Here is a 14,164-nt window from a genome sequence, read left to right on the forward strand (position 1 = left end):
CTCTCCCCATCTACCCCTATAGTGTACCTACTCCCTCCATCTACCCCTATAGTGCCCATGCTCCTCATCTATTCCTATAGTGTCCAATCTCCCCCTATATTACCACTGCCACTGCTCCCCTCATCTACTGCTATAGTGTATTGCTCCCCCATCTACCCCAGTGCACCCGCTCCCCCCATATGCTCCACTTATAGTACCCCTGTTCCCCATCTATCCCTGTAGTGCCCCCCTCTGCCCCTATAGTGCCCCTGCTCCCCCTATAGTACTCCTGTTCCCCATCTATCCCTATAGTACCCCCTCTGCCCCTATAGTGCCCCTGCTCCCCATCTATCCCTATAGTGCCCCTCTACCCCTATAGTGCCCCTGCTCCCCCTATAGTACCAATGTTACCCATCTATCCCTATAGTGCCCCCCTCTACCTTTATAGGGCCCCTGCTCCCCCTATAGTACTCCTGTTCCCCATCTATCCCTATAGTGCCCCCTCTACCCCTATAGTGTCCCTGCTCCCCTTATAGTACCCCTGTTCCCCATATATCCCTATAGTGCCCCTGCTCCCCCTATAGTACCCCTGTTCCCCATCTATCCCTATAGTGCCCCCTCTACCCTTATAGTGCCCCTGCTCCCCCTATAGTACTCCTGTTCCCCATCTATCGCTATAATGCCCCTGCTCCCCATATAGTACCCCTGTTCCCCATCTATCCCTATAGAGCCCCTGCTCCCCATCTACCCCTATAGTGCCCCTGCTCTCCCCATCTACCCCTATAGTGTACCTACTCCCTCCATCTACCCCTATAGTGCCCATGCTCCTCATCTATTCCTATAGTGCCCAATCTCCCCCTATATTACCACTGCCACTGCTCCTCTCATCTACTGCTATAGTGCATTGCTCCCCCCATATACCGCTATAGCGCCCCTGCTCCCCCTATCTACTGCTATAGTGCACAAAAATCAGACACGGTCAATACACCCATTACAAATATGGCACACAGCCAACACATCACACAATCACATCTGACACACACACATGATAAATGTAGCTGTCTTCCGAGTTCCGCCAATCAGAACGTTGCCGCGAATTACCACATAAAAGCTCTGATACTGTAAGTGCCTGAGCTCATGAGACAGTTGCTGATACCAGTGAAGGCACCAACCAGATTCCCAGCAAACTGGATCACCAGAGATCAGCATTCCCCCCTAAATGCAAGGTAATGACAGGGAAGAGGGGATAAATATTTGTTAATTTTTACATTTTCATTTAATAAATCCCCTATACACATGGATGAAGCGGGGGGAAAGGGGGCGCTTGAAGGCCTAAGGCCGGCCCTGACTAGGACCTTCCATTTTCCTCTGACTTTGTCATTGGTACCAATATTGACCATGACAGCTGGGTCATCCCCAGCCCCTCCCAATAATGTAATATATCCCAGGAGACTTCAGCACATAAAGAAATTGGCCATGGCTGAATGCTTCCATTGCTGGAACCACCCCATCATGGTTGCACACTTTTTTCCCCCAGTCATATAGCCAGCACCAGAATGCAACTGGCAGATAAATTGGTAACTTGGGCATGTCTACAAAGAGTGACCGGTGAGAGAGGAGTCATCTGTGCTCCCGCCGGTCACCCGGACATATTTGCACCACTCGGGTCAGAGCACCTTAGCTGTCTGTGCCACCTTATGGTAGCATGGGCCCTGGCTGTATTTTCTAAACAGCAATGCTAAAATTGCACAGCACTGCTCCAAGACCACTTTATTTTTTTCATTCTTTGTAAGATTTGCAAAATCTATGTTTTAAGCTAGAACACTGGACATTTTTTTTAAATTGTGGGTATTCTAATTGGAACAAGCGTATGTAATGATAGTTTTGCAGATGCGCAAGGAAGATAACTATTCTGAAGTGTTTTATATTTGCTTTGTCGTGAGTGATTAGAGAAGCACGGGGGATGAGAAATACATATGTGCCACTCTATCAAATGCTTGTCATGCAGGCATGCTATGAACAGCAATTGATTTCAAATGTCACTCTGAGTGGCAAAGCTCTTCTACCAGTTATCAAAGAGAGAGCCACTAAAGGTGTGTTTAACTATGCCAATTCTAGACCATATCTACTATATGGCAGTGTTTCAGAATGCACCGCTAAAATAGTGGCACTGCACCCAAAACACTCCATTAAGATGCAGCAGTCTGGGTACATTTAGTTTAAACACATTAAGAGATCACAGTCTCACTATGATGTCCCCAGAGCCCGTGCAAGGACTTTTGCTGCCCTCGGCCAAAAAATTTTTGATGCCTCATATGCTTCACCCACTCATGCAGACAGACACATACCGATGCACACACACTATGACTAATGCAGACTGATGCAAATACACACACACACTGATGAATGTAGACTGACACATGAAGTTGCACTGACTCATGCAGGCACATACACTGACCCATGCAGACTGACGCACGCACGCAAACACTGACGAATGCAGACTTACACACACACTGACAAATGCAGACACATACAGTGACTCAGACACACTAATCCAAGCAGACTGACATACACAAGTTCTTTGAAACACATTGTGATGTCCCATTGACCCACTTACCTTTATTGCATAAATGGCTTTGCTTTTCATGGAATAGAAAATATATACTGGCGCTACAATAACAAAACAATCCAATCCAATATGGAGCTATTTCAAAAACAGCCGCTGTAACACCTAGATGTAATCTTTCTTATTTACACCAACTCACATACAACCCAACAAAAAATAAAAGTGTAGCGCTACATACATATATGGTGTTATTTAAGAGCCAAACCCGAGGATATTCGTATTGGTAACAATTCCACAAAGGATATGTATTCCAGAATGCACCTATAATTAAAAACCTCTAATAGTGTGATAACGTATATACTTATATAGTCTTATATGGCTAATAATCAATACACTCACATTCTCCTGAGCTTAACACCAAAGCTCAGGGATAAACGCTAGTAGGCCCGTAGAGGAGACCTTCCCTTTCTTTAGGTTATGCAGTCTTGTGTCTTGTCTTCCAGAACTTAAATAGAATGTATATATGGTGCAATATTGCAGATCACCAATAATATGCACATTCAAATTGATATATACTCACAAACATAGAGCCACTCCGTTCGGCTCTGTCACAGCACTATGTGTAGTTAAGGACTACACTCCTATATGCAGGAACCGACAGCCCAAATAAATGTAAGAGTTTAAACTTATTAGTATAAAAAACACAAAATCATGCTGAATAAATGGTATAAAGAACCAATATCAAATAAGAAAGTACTTAAAATATCTCTGATGGGCATGATGTGTTATACCCGGCGCTAGTCAGCAGCCAATGATCCATAGCACCCGATAACATGATTAGCATACCTTCTCCAACATAAAGGGTCATATAAACTAGTAAGAGCAGTAAAGCTTCTGCCGGCACCCCCCCCCCCCCTCTTTAAAGGACCACTCTAGGCACCCAGACCACTTCAGCTTAATGAAGTGGTCTGGGTGCCAGGTCCTTCTAGGGTTAACGCATTTTTTCATAAACATAGCAGTTTCAGAGAAACTGCTATGTTTGTGAATGGGTTAAGCCTTCCCCTATTTCCTCTAGTGACTGTCTCATTGACAGCCGCTAGCGTGATTCTCACTGTGAAAATCACAGTGAGAGCACGCAAGCGTCCATAGGAAAGCATTATGAATGCTTTCCTATGTGACCGGCTGAATGCGCGCGCAGCTCTTGCCGCGCGTGCGCATTCAGCCGACAGGGAGGAGAAGAGGAGGATCGGAGGAGGAGAGCTCCCCGCCCACCGCTGGAAAAAGGTAAGTTTTAAACACTTTCCCCTTTCCAGAGCCGGGCGGGAGGGGGTCCCTGAGGGTGGGGGCACCCTCAGGGCACTCTAGTGACAGGAAAACGAGTACGTTTTCCTGGCACTAGAGTGGTCCTTTAAGCAGCACCCTAGGCGGCTGCCTAATTGGCCTATATTAAGCCCCGGATGTCCCTTGGTGCTTTCTCCGACAACAGATAAGGGGACCTAATGCACATGTGCGGCAAATAGTGTGCACGTGTAAGGCCTTCCTCATAGGAAAGCATTGCATTAATGCGTTCCTATGGTGTTCTGATGCTGGTTGTCTTCATGCAGAGGGAGGATGTCCAGAGTTATTTCACAGAGTCCAACTGAAACAGAAAGTCTCTAGTGGCTGTCTGGTCGTTAAACTCATGTCCATCCCCCACTACGAGAAACGGGGTGAAATCTGTATCATGGAATCACTAATAGTACTAATGACTCCATGATAAAGATTCCACCCCCTCCCTCATTCTATTTACTTACCTGGTCGCTCCTCTCCTTCCTCCCATGCAGCCGCCGGCAAAGAGCGTAAGGAAGAAAGAAAAAAAAAAGTTGCTGCTCACACATCTCCACCAAATAAGGGCCCGCGGCGCTGGCATAGTGGGGGAAGCCAGCAGGCACCACCTTCACCAATATGGGGCCCAGCTCATTCCAGGACCTTACATTATCATGGAATTAATGTGTCCAGGAACTGGGACAGACCCACAAAACACCATAGATTAGGGTGTGCCCATGAGACCTAGTACTGCAATATAAAAAAAAGTTTTTTATTGCAATGTTTTACATTACACTACTAAGGGACAGGGACACTCAGACCACTTCAATGATATGAAGAGGTCTGGGTGCCTAGTGTCCCTTTAACAATGTACTGGGTAACCAGTATTTTCCAAGACACTTCCTTTGTCCCAAAACCATGGTAATACAGACACCATGCAGAGCACCATAACTACAGCATTTGAGCTGATATGGTGCCAAGTGTACCTTAATTAAATCAATTTTGTGAAGATTTAACTCTGATCTTAGAAATGCTGCTCTCAATCTGCATTACTTCCCATGTACCCTCTAAATAGTCAGACCATTTAGCGACCCAAGTTCTACTGGCATCTTGCTAAACCAGATATCCATTGCCTGTTTGTTGGAGCAGGTAAGGGATTTCTTGACATGCAAACTCAGTGTCAAAAAGGCAAGACATGAGACTAACAGAAGCAGTCTTTCAATAGAACGTGTACTGAGTATACATTAACAGATTTAGAATGGGTATTATTCCCATCTCATAGTTGGGCTACATGTGAAATACAAAAAACAAACTTTAATCCTTGGTTACTGGGAAGAGTCAGTGATGGCAGACTTGTATTGTGGACCACAAAGTTAATTTGTTCATTAAGTAAAAGGTGTATAGTTCTGTTCTACCAGATATTCACCATCTACTTTAGATTTGGTGGCATAAGTATTTATACCCTTATTTGTAGAGGATATCACTATCCAGATATCTACAGTGTCAGTAAAAACCACAATTTGTGAACCTGTTTATTAGCAGGAACAGACTCATCCATGAACATGATTAGAAAATTATTATCTTCCAGGAGGGCACATCTAGTCTGATCAGATTCAGATTCTCTCTTTTTTTTTTAAAGTTTAAGCCTGAATTCTTCTGGACTCCCCTATTAAATATAGAATAGGTTGTTGACTTAGAGAAATCTGATTCACAAGAAAAAAAAATAAATAAAATAGAAGACTGCAGATGCACATATGGAAACCTCTAAATGTTCATGTTTTTTATTGATCTGAAAAGAGCATGAATGCAGTTTAAGAAAACACATTTATGGATTCAATGAAAGTTCTGACTTCAATAGAATATGACATGTAGAGAGCCAGAAGTAGATTACATATTGCACACAACGTTCACAAGGGTAGCATTTTAATATTCCTCCTCCTCTTCATCTCCAGCTTCAACAGATTCTGTTCCCACCTCTTCATAATCCTTTTCTAATGCAGCCATATCTTCTCTTGCCTCAGAGAACTCTCCTTCCTCCATTCCCTCTCCAACATACCAATGTACAAAGGCCCTCTTTGAATACATGAGGTCAAACTTATTATCTAACCTGGCCCAGGCCTCTGCAATGGCAGTTGTGTTACTCAGCATACATACTGCACGCTGAACTTTAGCCAAGTCTCCCCCTGGAACCACAGTTGGGGGCTGGTAGTTTATTCCCACTTTAAACCCAGTAGGACACCAATCTACAAACTGGATGCTCCTCCTGGTTTTAATTGCAGCTATTGCTGCATTAACATCTTTTGGCACCACATCACCTCTGTATAGAAGGCAGCAAGCCATGTATTTACCACGTCGAGGATCACATTTCACCATCTGATTTGAATATTCAAAGCATGCATTGGTGATTTCTGGAACAGACAGCTGTTCATGGTAAGCCTTCTCTGCCGATATAATGGGTGAATAAGTAACTAATGGGAAATGGATTCTAGGATATGGCACCAGGTTGGTTTGGAACTCTGTTAGATCCACATTCAGTGCACCATCAAACCTTAGTGAGGCTGTAATTGAAGAAACTATTTGTGCAATTAGTCTGTTCAGATTGGTATAAGAAGGACGCTCAATGTCCAAGTTCCGATTGCAGATGTCATAGATTGCCTCATTATCCACCATAAATGCACAGTCTGAATGTTCTAGAGTTGTGTGTGTTGTAAGGATGGAATTATAAGGTTCAACCACAGCAGTGGAAATCCTTGGCGCAGGATAGACCGAGAACTCAAGTTTGGACTTCTTGCCATAGTCAACAGAAAGACGCTCCATCAGCAGTGATGTGAATCCTGAACCTGTACCACCTCCAAAACTGTGGAAGACCAAGAATCCTTGAAGACCACTACATTGGTCAGCCTGTGAAGACAAAGGTTTATTTTAACCACATGTGGATAGTATTCAAGTTTATGTCAGAGGTGTGGATGACCAACTACATCACATGGCCCACCCTACTTCACAGCATAGAACATAGGAAATAACCCACATGGTATGTTGTCTGATACACACAAGTTAAAAGGACACTAGGCACCTAGACCACTAGCTCATTGAAGTGAGCTGGATGCAAACTCCCATCACCCTTAACATGTAATTATTGCAGTTTTTGTAGACTGCAATTACCTGCTTGGGTTAACTTCTCTAGTGGCCGTCTACCAGACAGCCACTAGAGATACTTCTAGTTGCCTAAATAACGCTGACGTACTCACGCTATACAGGAGTACTTCCAGAGTGACCGGAATCCCCATAGGAAAGCATTGAAGAATGCTTTCCTATGGGGAAACCCTAATGCAAGCGCAGCAATTGCCGTGCATAAGGTCTCCCCTGCAGGCGGTCGACGGGAAGTGGGTGGGTTATTAACCCCTTCTGCACCATTGGTATATTTTCTAATATTAACTACACTGATTCTAGGGCAGAGATTGTAAACCATGTTACTTGCCATTTTTCGAATCCGGTCAAGAACTGAATCTATTAATTCTTTGCCAATTGTGTAATGACCACGAGCATAGTTGTTTGCTGCATCTTCCTTCCCTGTAATTAGTTGTTCAGGATGAAACAGCGATCGATATGTTCCTGTCCGAATCTCATCTGTGGAAAAAAAAAAAAAAAAAAAATAATGTTGGCTTTTAGCTAAAGCAACCAACCAGTTGAGAAGCCAAAAAGTTTAAAAACACTGCCCCCTGCCCCCAAGTTTAGGGTAAATAAAGCCTTTAAAGCCCAGGGATTGCCTAAACTAAATGCAGAATTCGTAAATATTCTCTAACACATTGGTAGTGTAAACGCCAAGTGTCCAAGTCAATAGATTGAGTGCTGGTCAATTTACATATTGTTGTATAAAAAGGTTATACATTTTATAATAACATACAAAGTGTATTCATGCACTATATAAACCCTCTGATTTCTAACAGGTAAATCTAGACTAATTTCAGTTAATACATTTTCAGTCTAGTATGTGATTTAAGAGTATTCTACACTTTCAGTATTTGATAGTCTGACTGCTTTCAGATGATTTAGCCCATCACTGTTACCCATCCATCCCCTGCATTGTGTAACTTTGAGAAATGGGACCATTTCCTCTTAACGTTTTCTTCACAATTTTATTTAAAGGTTAATGTAGTTGTGCTGGTGCATAGAGTGTCCCTGCAGTCTCTCCATTTCCCCCCCCTCTCCCCCCCATTAGGCAGAGCTGCCATCAGAAATGTTGGGCTCCCTCACAGCTCAAGGCCCGGGCAATCCTGGGGTCCGCCCACAAGGCACACCCATGAGTGCACCTACAGGGCATGAGTTCTCAAAGAGAGTGGCGTGTACGTGGTGTGTGCTTATGAAATGTAGTGCATAGGGATAGTTTGTATATGGGATAAAGTGTATGACTGAAGGAGCAAGTGTGTATCTAGTAGATGCAGTGCATTTATGTCCAAGTGATGCTTTGTGTGATGGAAGCAGTGTTTGTGTACATGTGTAAGATGCATGGTTGCTGGATAGGATATGGGCAGAGAAGGGAGCAGGTTTCTCTTTTTATCAATTTTGTTAATTTAATTTTCCTCCCTGCATTTCTAGCCAGCATCCAAGGAGGGGGCTGCATATTCCCTGGTGTTGCTGCAGAGGCCCTTTGACTTCACCTCTGCCAGGTGAAGGCTCTTCTAGAGTCTCCCCTAACCAAGCTTGATATCAGCCAATGTAGTTCCCTTATAACAGTACATTACCTATTACTGTTTCTTCCAAGTCAATAAGCACAGCTCTAGGCACATGTTTCCCTGACCCAGTCTCACTGAAGAAAGTGCCAAAGGATGAATCCACCAATGACTCAGCCATTTCAGTCGAAAGGATGCCATCAGGCTGAAGTCTGTGTTCCAAGCAGTACAGCTCCCAGCAGGCATTTCCCATTTGGACTCCGGCTTGGCCAACGTGGACAGATATACATTCTCTCTGAAATACAGTGAAAGATAAGAGTTCAAGAAAGGATTTATTTTTACGCTGCCATCATTGCGCCAGTGCCATTTAAAACCAACAGCTTTCTGTAGTGTTATGCCAGTGTTTCCTGACACTCCCACAGAAAGTAGTTAAACAGCCATCATTGGTGATGTTTTCTGGGAGCACACAACCACCTTTTACTCTAGAAGCTTCTGTAGTCTCAGCAGATGCCCTTAGCCAGCCAACTAGCCAAGCCCAGCTTGTAGAACCTGTTCTAAGATAGTCTTACTGCAGAGTTTCTCCTGACACCATAACCTCTACAGCAGTGTTTAGTGGTTATGGTACCATGTGTTCTTTAGTAAGCCACATGTAGTTGAGAAGACTATGCATTTAGAGATTCTAGCAAGACCTGTGAGCATTTACCTCAAGTTGGATGAAAAGTCCAACTATTTAAAAAAAAAATTTTGGAGACGCTAGGGACACTCGTAATTTAAAAGGTGCCCGATCCCCTTGCGCCCACCCTCCTGTGTGTTTGAAGGGGTTAAAACCCTGTCACTTACCTGAATTCAAAGCCTCAGCGCTGGGTCAGGCTCCATCCACACTCCTCCCTTGACAGCATGGGAGACTTAATGCATATGCAGGGCACGGGCCACATGCACATTAAACCCCCCCCCCCCCCCCCTTCCCCCCCCAAAAGGAAAGCATTATTCAATGCTTTTCTATGGGAAAATCTGATACAGGACATCCAGCATCAGATAAGAGACCAAAGGTTGGTTTCGATTCTGGAAGCGCCCCCAGTGGCAGTCTGGTAGACAGCTACTGAGGGCAGACTTAGAGCTGCAATGTTTACATAGACTACTGGGTGCTTTATTTTGTGAGGGACTGAGGAAATAGGGGGTCAATCAGATCACCAAATTCTTATGGCAGATTTATGACAAATAGGCAGATAGTTATCCATAAATTCAGTTGGAAAACTGTATGAATTGTTAGACCTTCATAGGTGAAGAAAGGCTTAGGTTTTAAAAAATAAATAAAACACTGACCATTAAACAAATTCAGCTAGATATAACTGAAGCCATTTAAGGGAATATTTATTATACCTAGAATTACTGAGAGGTACGTTATAAAAATTTTGGACTCTTAAGATATTTATAGAATCCCCAAAGGACATCTTTATGATTTGTTTAATAAAACAAACCTTCAAAATTGCTGAAAGTTTAAATTACAGGGGGTTAAGATCTCTAGAGTATGCTGTACATTTAAGATATACATAAGGGTGTCAGCATAAAAAGACACCTACAAGTCTTAAAGAAACAAGGTGCAAGTTTAAGCTAAAAATCCATGCACAACATTCACACGGCAGTCAGAGAGTGAATTGGAAGTTTTGGGTTAAAATAGCCATAGTTAGGGAGGGGCCAAAACCGTTTGTCCTATGCCATGTGCAATACAAATAAGTAAAACAAGAGGTTCAAATTACATCTACTTTACAGTCCAGAGACTCCTGCACTGCCTCTTACAATGTTGTAAAGGATGTGTTGCAGCCACGCTCCCAAAAGAGGAGCATTGGTGACCTGACGTGTGTGCGGGGCAGGTGCTGCATACATCCAGTCAAATGCTACTCATAGGATAGCTTTTAATTCAATGCTTTCCTAGGAACAGGATTTGGTCACCTACTTGCTCAGGAAGCACCTCTAGTGGCTGTCTGCAGTGCAGGGTTAAGCACACCTAGTGGCGGTCTTACAATGTTCTACAAAACTGGAATATTTTACATTGCAGGGTTAGCAAAGTACATCATTTAGATGAATTAGTTTAGGCCATTTTAGTGGTCCTTTAACTATGGGGGAACACAACCGTTTTTCCATACAGAGTTCGCATCACATTTCAGCCATCTTATTTTCATGAGTCATGATTTTCAGAAAGATAGGGATGCAACAGAAAGCATTTAACATGGTAGGGCTGGTAATTTTTATTCCAACAGGCAAGCAAAAACAAGTGTTCTTTATAGCACATGAAACTCATATGTGTGAATGATATTACCTCTTCAACCACCACATTTGACAGATGCAGGCTGCTCAAAAATAGCCAGAGGCCTCACAGCCGAAATGTATCTTGTTCTCAAATATTTTTTCCTTGACCCTGTTGACTTTAATTTTGTAGTCATTACTGGTAGACGGCAGACCCCTTCCACAGAGCTCCCACCTACATTCTACTTGTGGGCAGCACTCCCTCGACTAGATACAAGCTGCTGTCATAGTAGACATCTTCCTGCAATACCCTTCTGTAGGACCTAAACAGCATGGACTGCTTACAGAGATCTGTACAGACCTGTATTTTCAATGCTATAGTGTCCTTGTGCCCATTGGTGTTATGTCCAATGACCCCAAGCCAATTGGTCTCCTCTATGATGGTATAAGACAATGTTACGCAGACTGAGGTAATGCGCATCAAGCACTTCAACAGCAAAAAAACACCCCCAATTGCCCAGGCAAGTGTCTTGTTAGCCTGGTGGCCGGCAACTAGTTAGCACGAATTTGTGAGTTCTCTGCTCAGCTCTCGTCATGCCACAGTGATGCCAGGAGCTAAGCATTGAAAGTTCACAAATCAGCGCTCCTCGCCACCCGCAGCACACCTGCCCAGCTTTATAAAAAAAAGTGAACCAAGCTCTCCCAAAAGCTAGAGAGCCTGGGTGGATTTCAATTACAAAAAAAAAAAAAGTGTTAGAGGGGGGTGAAAATGTGTATTCATGTGGCTGTTTGGTTCATTATTTTGAACAGCATAATTTTGCATCACTATATACACACACAGCATAACTATGTCCTATGGCAGAGATGAGTTTGCAAACATTGTGTGCGTACTAATGTTGCAACATATGCAATAGAGAGGTCCTACTGATGTGGACATCTTCATGGTCAAATGGCAAGAAGTTTGCGGTCTCAACCACCATGGTTGAACGCAAATAATGTTTTTATGTTAATGGGGAGAAAGTGCAAAATATGTGGAATTTGTGTCATACCGGATGGAAATTGATGCATTAATCACAGAAGAGATCCCTAGTTCTTTGGTTGACTCATTTCCCTCCTGGATTATATGATTTCTTACTCTACTATGCAGAGAGACATGTGTCCAGCTAAACATGGTGGACTCTTAAATCTACAAAGGGGAACTGGTGCTTCAGAATGGAACTGGTTTGAAGACATTAGAGCCAGGAACTTCTTATCCACAGTGCTAGATCGCCAAGAAGACTTCTATAATAAAACACTTAATTACATGAGTGAGTGCGGTCTAGGAACCGGATTTGTGTGTGGCTGCCTGTCAGTGAGTCTGTGTGTGAGTGAGCGTGTATGTGTGTCAGTAATTGTGAGTCTTTAACAGTAAGATGTGTGGCAAGTTTAAATTACGGGGTGCCAGAGTTAAGTCATGCCTAGGGAGCAGAGACCCAACATACACCACTGGTCTCTAACTATAGCATCCCTTTAAGGGGAAACTCCACTGGAGAACAAACAAAAAACCTCCATCAGCACACCACAACCCACTGTTGACTTGATACATCCCCCACCCAATTACAATATGTATGCATTTACTATTTGGAAGCATGTCTAAAACGGCTTGTGAAAAGCTGCAGTCCTTGCAGGCCCTCTCTTAACCCAGCCCAAACTTTCTGTGATTGTCTTATAACAAACTTCCAAATGCAGCTCAATGAGGTAAGCAGGTGCTATAAGTAATTGTAGCTTGTTAAGGTTAGCTCCACTGAGGCAACAAAACCAGGAAGTCACAGGACTTGTTGAATAAGCGCAAAGGGGGAGTCTTAAGGAGGTTAATTGAGAAATGCCAATTTCTATTGAAATTTGCACTTTGCAAAATGGGAGGGGTAGAGAGCAAGCAAGCTAAAATGGTTTAGGAGGTCAAATTGTGCCATTATTCCATTGACACCAGTGTCATCTCAACCCACAGCCACTTGCAAATCCCTCAACATAGTCTGACCAACAATAGTCACGGCAGTCTTCTATTAAGTATTTTATGAAATGGACACTACTGACCAGAACTACAGTTTAATACAGGCACTCATGTAAACACCATCTTTTCAGAGTAAAGGCAGTGGTTACATTACTTCCTAGTGACACCTCCAGTGGCACTCAGATAAGTTGCTTCCTGGGTTGTGCAGCACTGACGTTCAGTGTCACTATGCTTTGCATTGAGGCACTGAACTTTTCACATAGAAATGCATTGAATCAGGAGATGTTGATTAGTGCCCCGTGACATGTTGCCATGCATGAGCATTAGCCGCTCAGTACTTTCCTATGGGAAAGCATTGGATTGGCTGAGAGTTAAACTGAGAAGGGGCAAGGCCAGCAACGCCAAACCTGTTCAGCGCTGGAATAAAAAGGTGAGTTTTTACCCTACTTAAGGGGAGAAAGAGAGGGGTGAAATCAGCACCCTAAGTAGCATTTTTAAACACTATAGGGTCAGGAATATAAATATGTATTACTGACTCTTTAACCCCTTAAGGACACATGACATGTCATGATTCCCTTTTAATCCAGAAGTTTGGTCCTTAAGGGGTTAAAATGTTCATTTAAGTCACACCAAGCATGGAGGAAGTTGAGATGTAAGGTACAAATCCCTTCCACCACGTTCTGCCAACAGGCATCCCAAGACACCTCAAATTGCTTTTAGATTAGAAGACTCTGCAGGATAGCAATCAGGGGAAAGAGTTGATCCCTAGTGCGCACTGCCAGGCCTCCCATTTCACATTACTTAAAATTATATATATATATATATATATATATATATATATATATATATATATATATATATATATATATATATATATATATATATATATATATATATATATAAGAGACATCAAACATATCTAGCTTGCTATAAGAGTTAGATAATTATGTTACACTCCCACTTTAAATATGTATAAAAATACTTTCATCATCACAAAATAGTCAGCAGTAATGCAAACCACTCTTACAAATATCTTACCATGACTGCAACGAAATCTCAACAAAAGTCTATCCAAACAACACTAAAGCTAAAACTGATGTCATATTGAGATACTCCTCTCATCACATGCTTTATAGGCCAGGTGAAATACACCCACCTGAAAAGTAAATTAACTCTGGGAGAACAAGGCTTAACCCTTTCACTGCACAACTGCTGTTGCAGCATAAATACACAATTTGAGATTGTTGCAATATATTTCTTCAGCCATGTTTCCTCTTTCACAATTAGGGTAGCTACTACATTTGAAGGACCACTATAGTGTCAGAAAAACAAATATGTTTTCCTGACACTATATAATCCTTAGGTCCCCCCGAGACTTAGGGCCCCCTTCCCGCTAGGCTGAAGGGGTTA

At 42.8% G+C, this 14,164-nt stretch overlaps 1 protein-coding gene across 1 annotated transcript; it reads right to left on the reverse strand.

Moving 5' to 3' along the window:
• Positions 1-5,741: 5,741 nt before the first annotated feature.
• Positions 5,742-13,848, reverse strand: LOC134602860 (tubulin alpha-3 chain). Its single transcript, XM_063448294.1, has 4 exons — positions 13,793-13,848; positions 8,593-8,815; positions 7,329-7,477; positions 5,742-6,751 (listed from the first exon to the last, which is right to left on the reverse strand). Exons 1-4 carry the CDS (start codon positions 13,793-13,795, stop codon positions 5,774-5,776), a joined length of 1,353 nt encoding a protein of 450 aa, XP_063304364.1. The 5' UTR covers positions 13,796-13,848; the 3' UTR covers positions 5,742-5,773.
• Positions 13,849-14,164: the final 316 nt, after the last annotated feature.

This window comes from Pelobates fuscus, chromosome 3 (genome assembly GCF_036172605.1).
Source record: "Pelobates fuscus isolate aPelFus1 chromosome 3, aPelFus1.pri, whole genome shotgun sequence".
NCBI classification, from domain to species: domain Eukaryota; kingdom Metazoa; phylum Chordata; class Amphibia; order Anura; family Pelobatidae; genus Pelobates; species Pelobates fuscus.

Excerpts from the sequence above, each read along its gene's own strand:
- LOC134602860 (XM_063448294.1), bottom strand. Across the intron at positions 7,478-8,592 it reads CTTGGAAGAAACAGTAATAG|ATGAGATTCGGACAGGAACA; the intron begins GTAATGTACTGT and ends TTTTTTCCACAG. Across the intron at positions 6,752-7,328 it reads TTGACCGGATTCGAAAAATG|GCTGACCAATGTAGTGGTCT; the intron begins GCAAGTAACATG and ends TTGTCTTCACAG.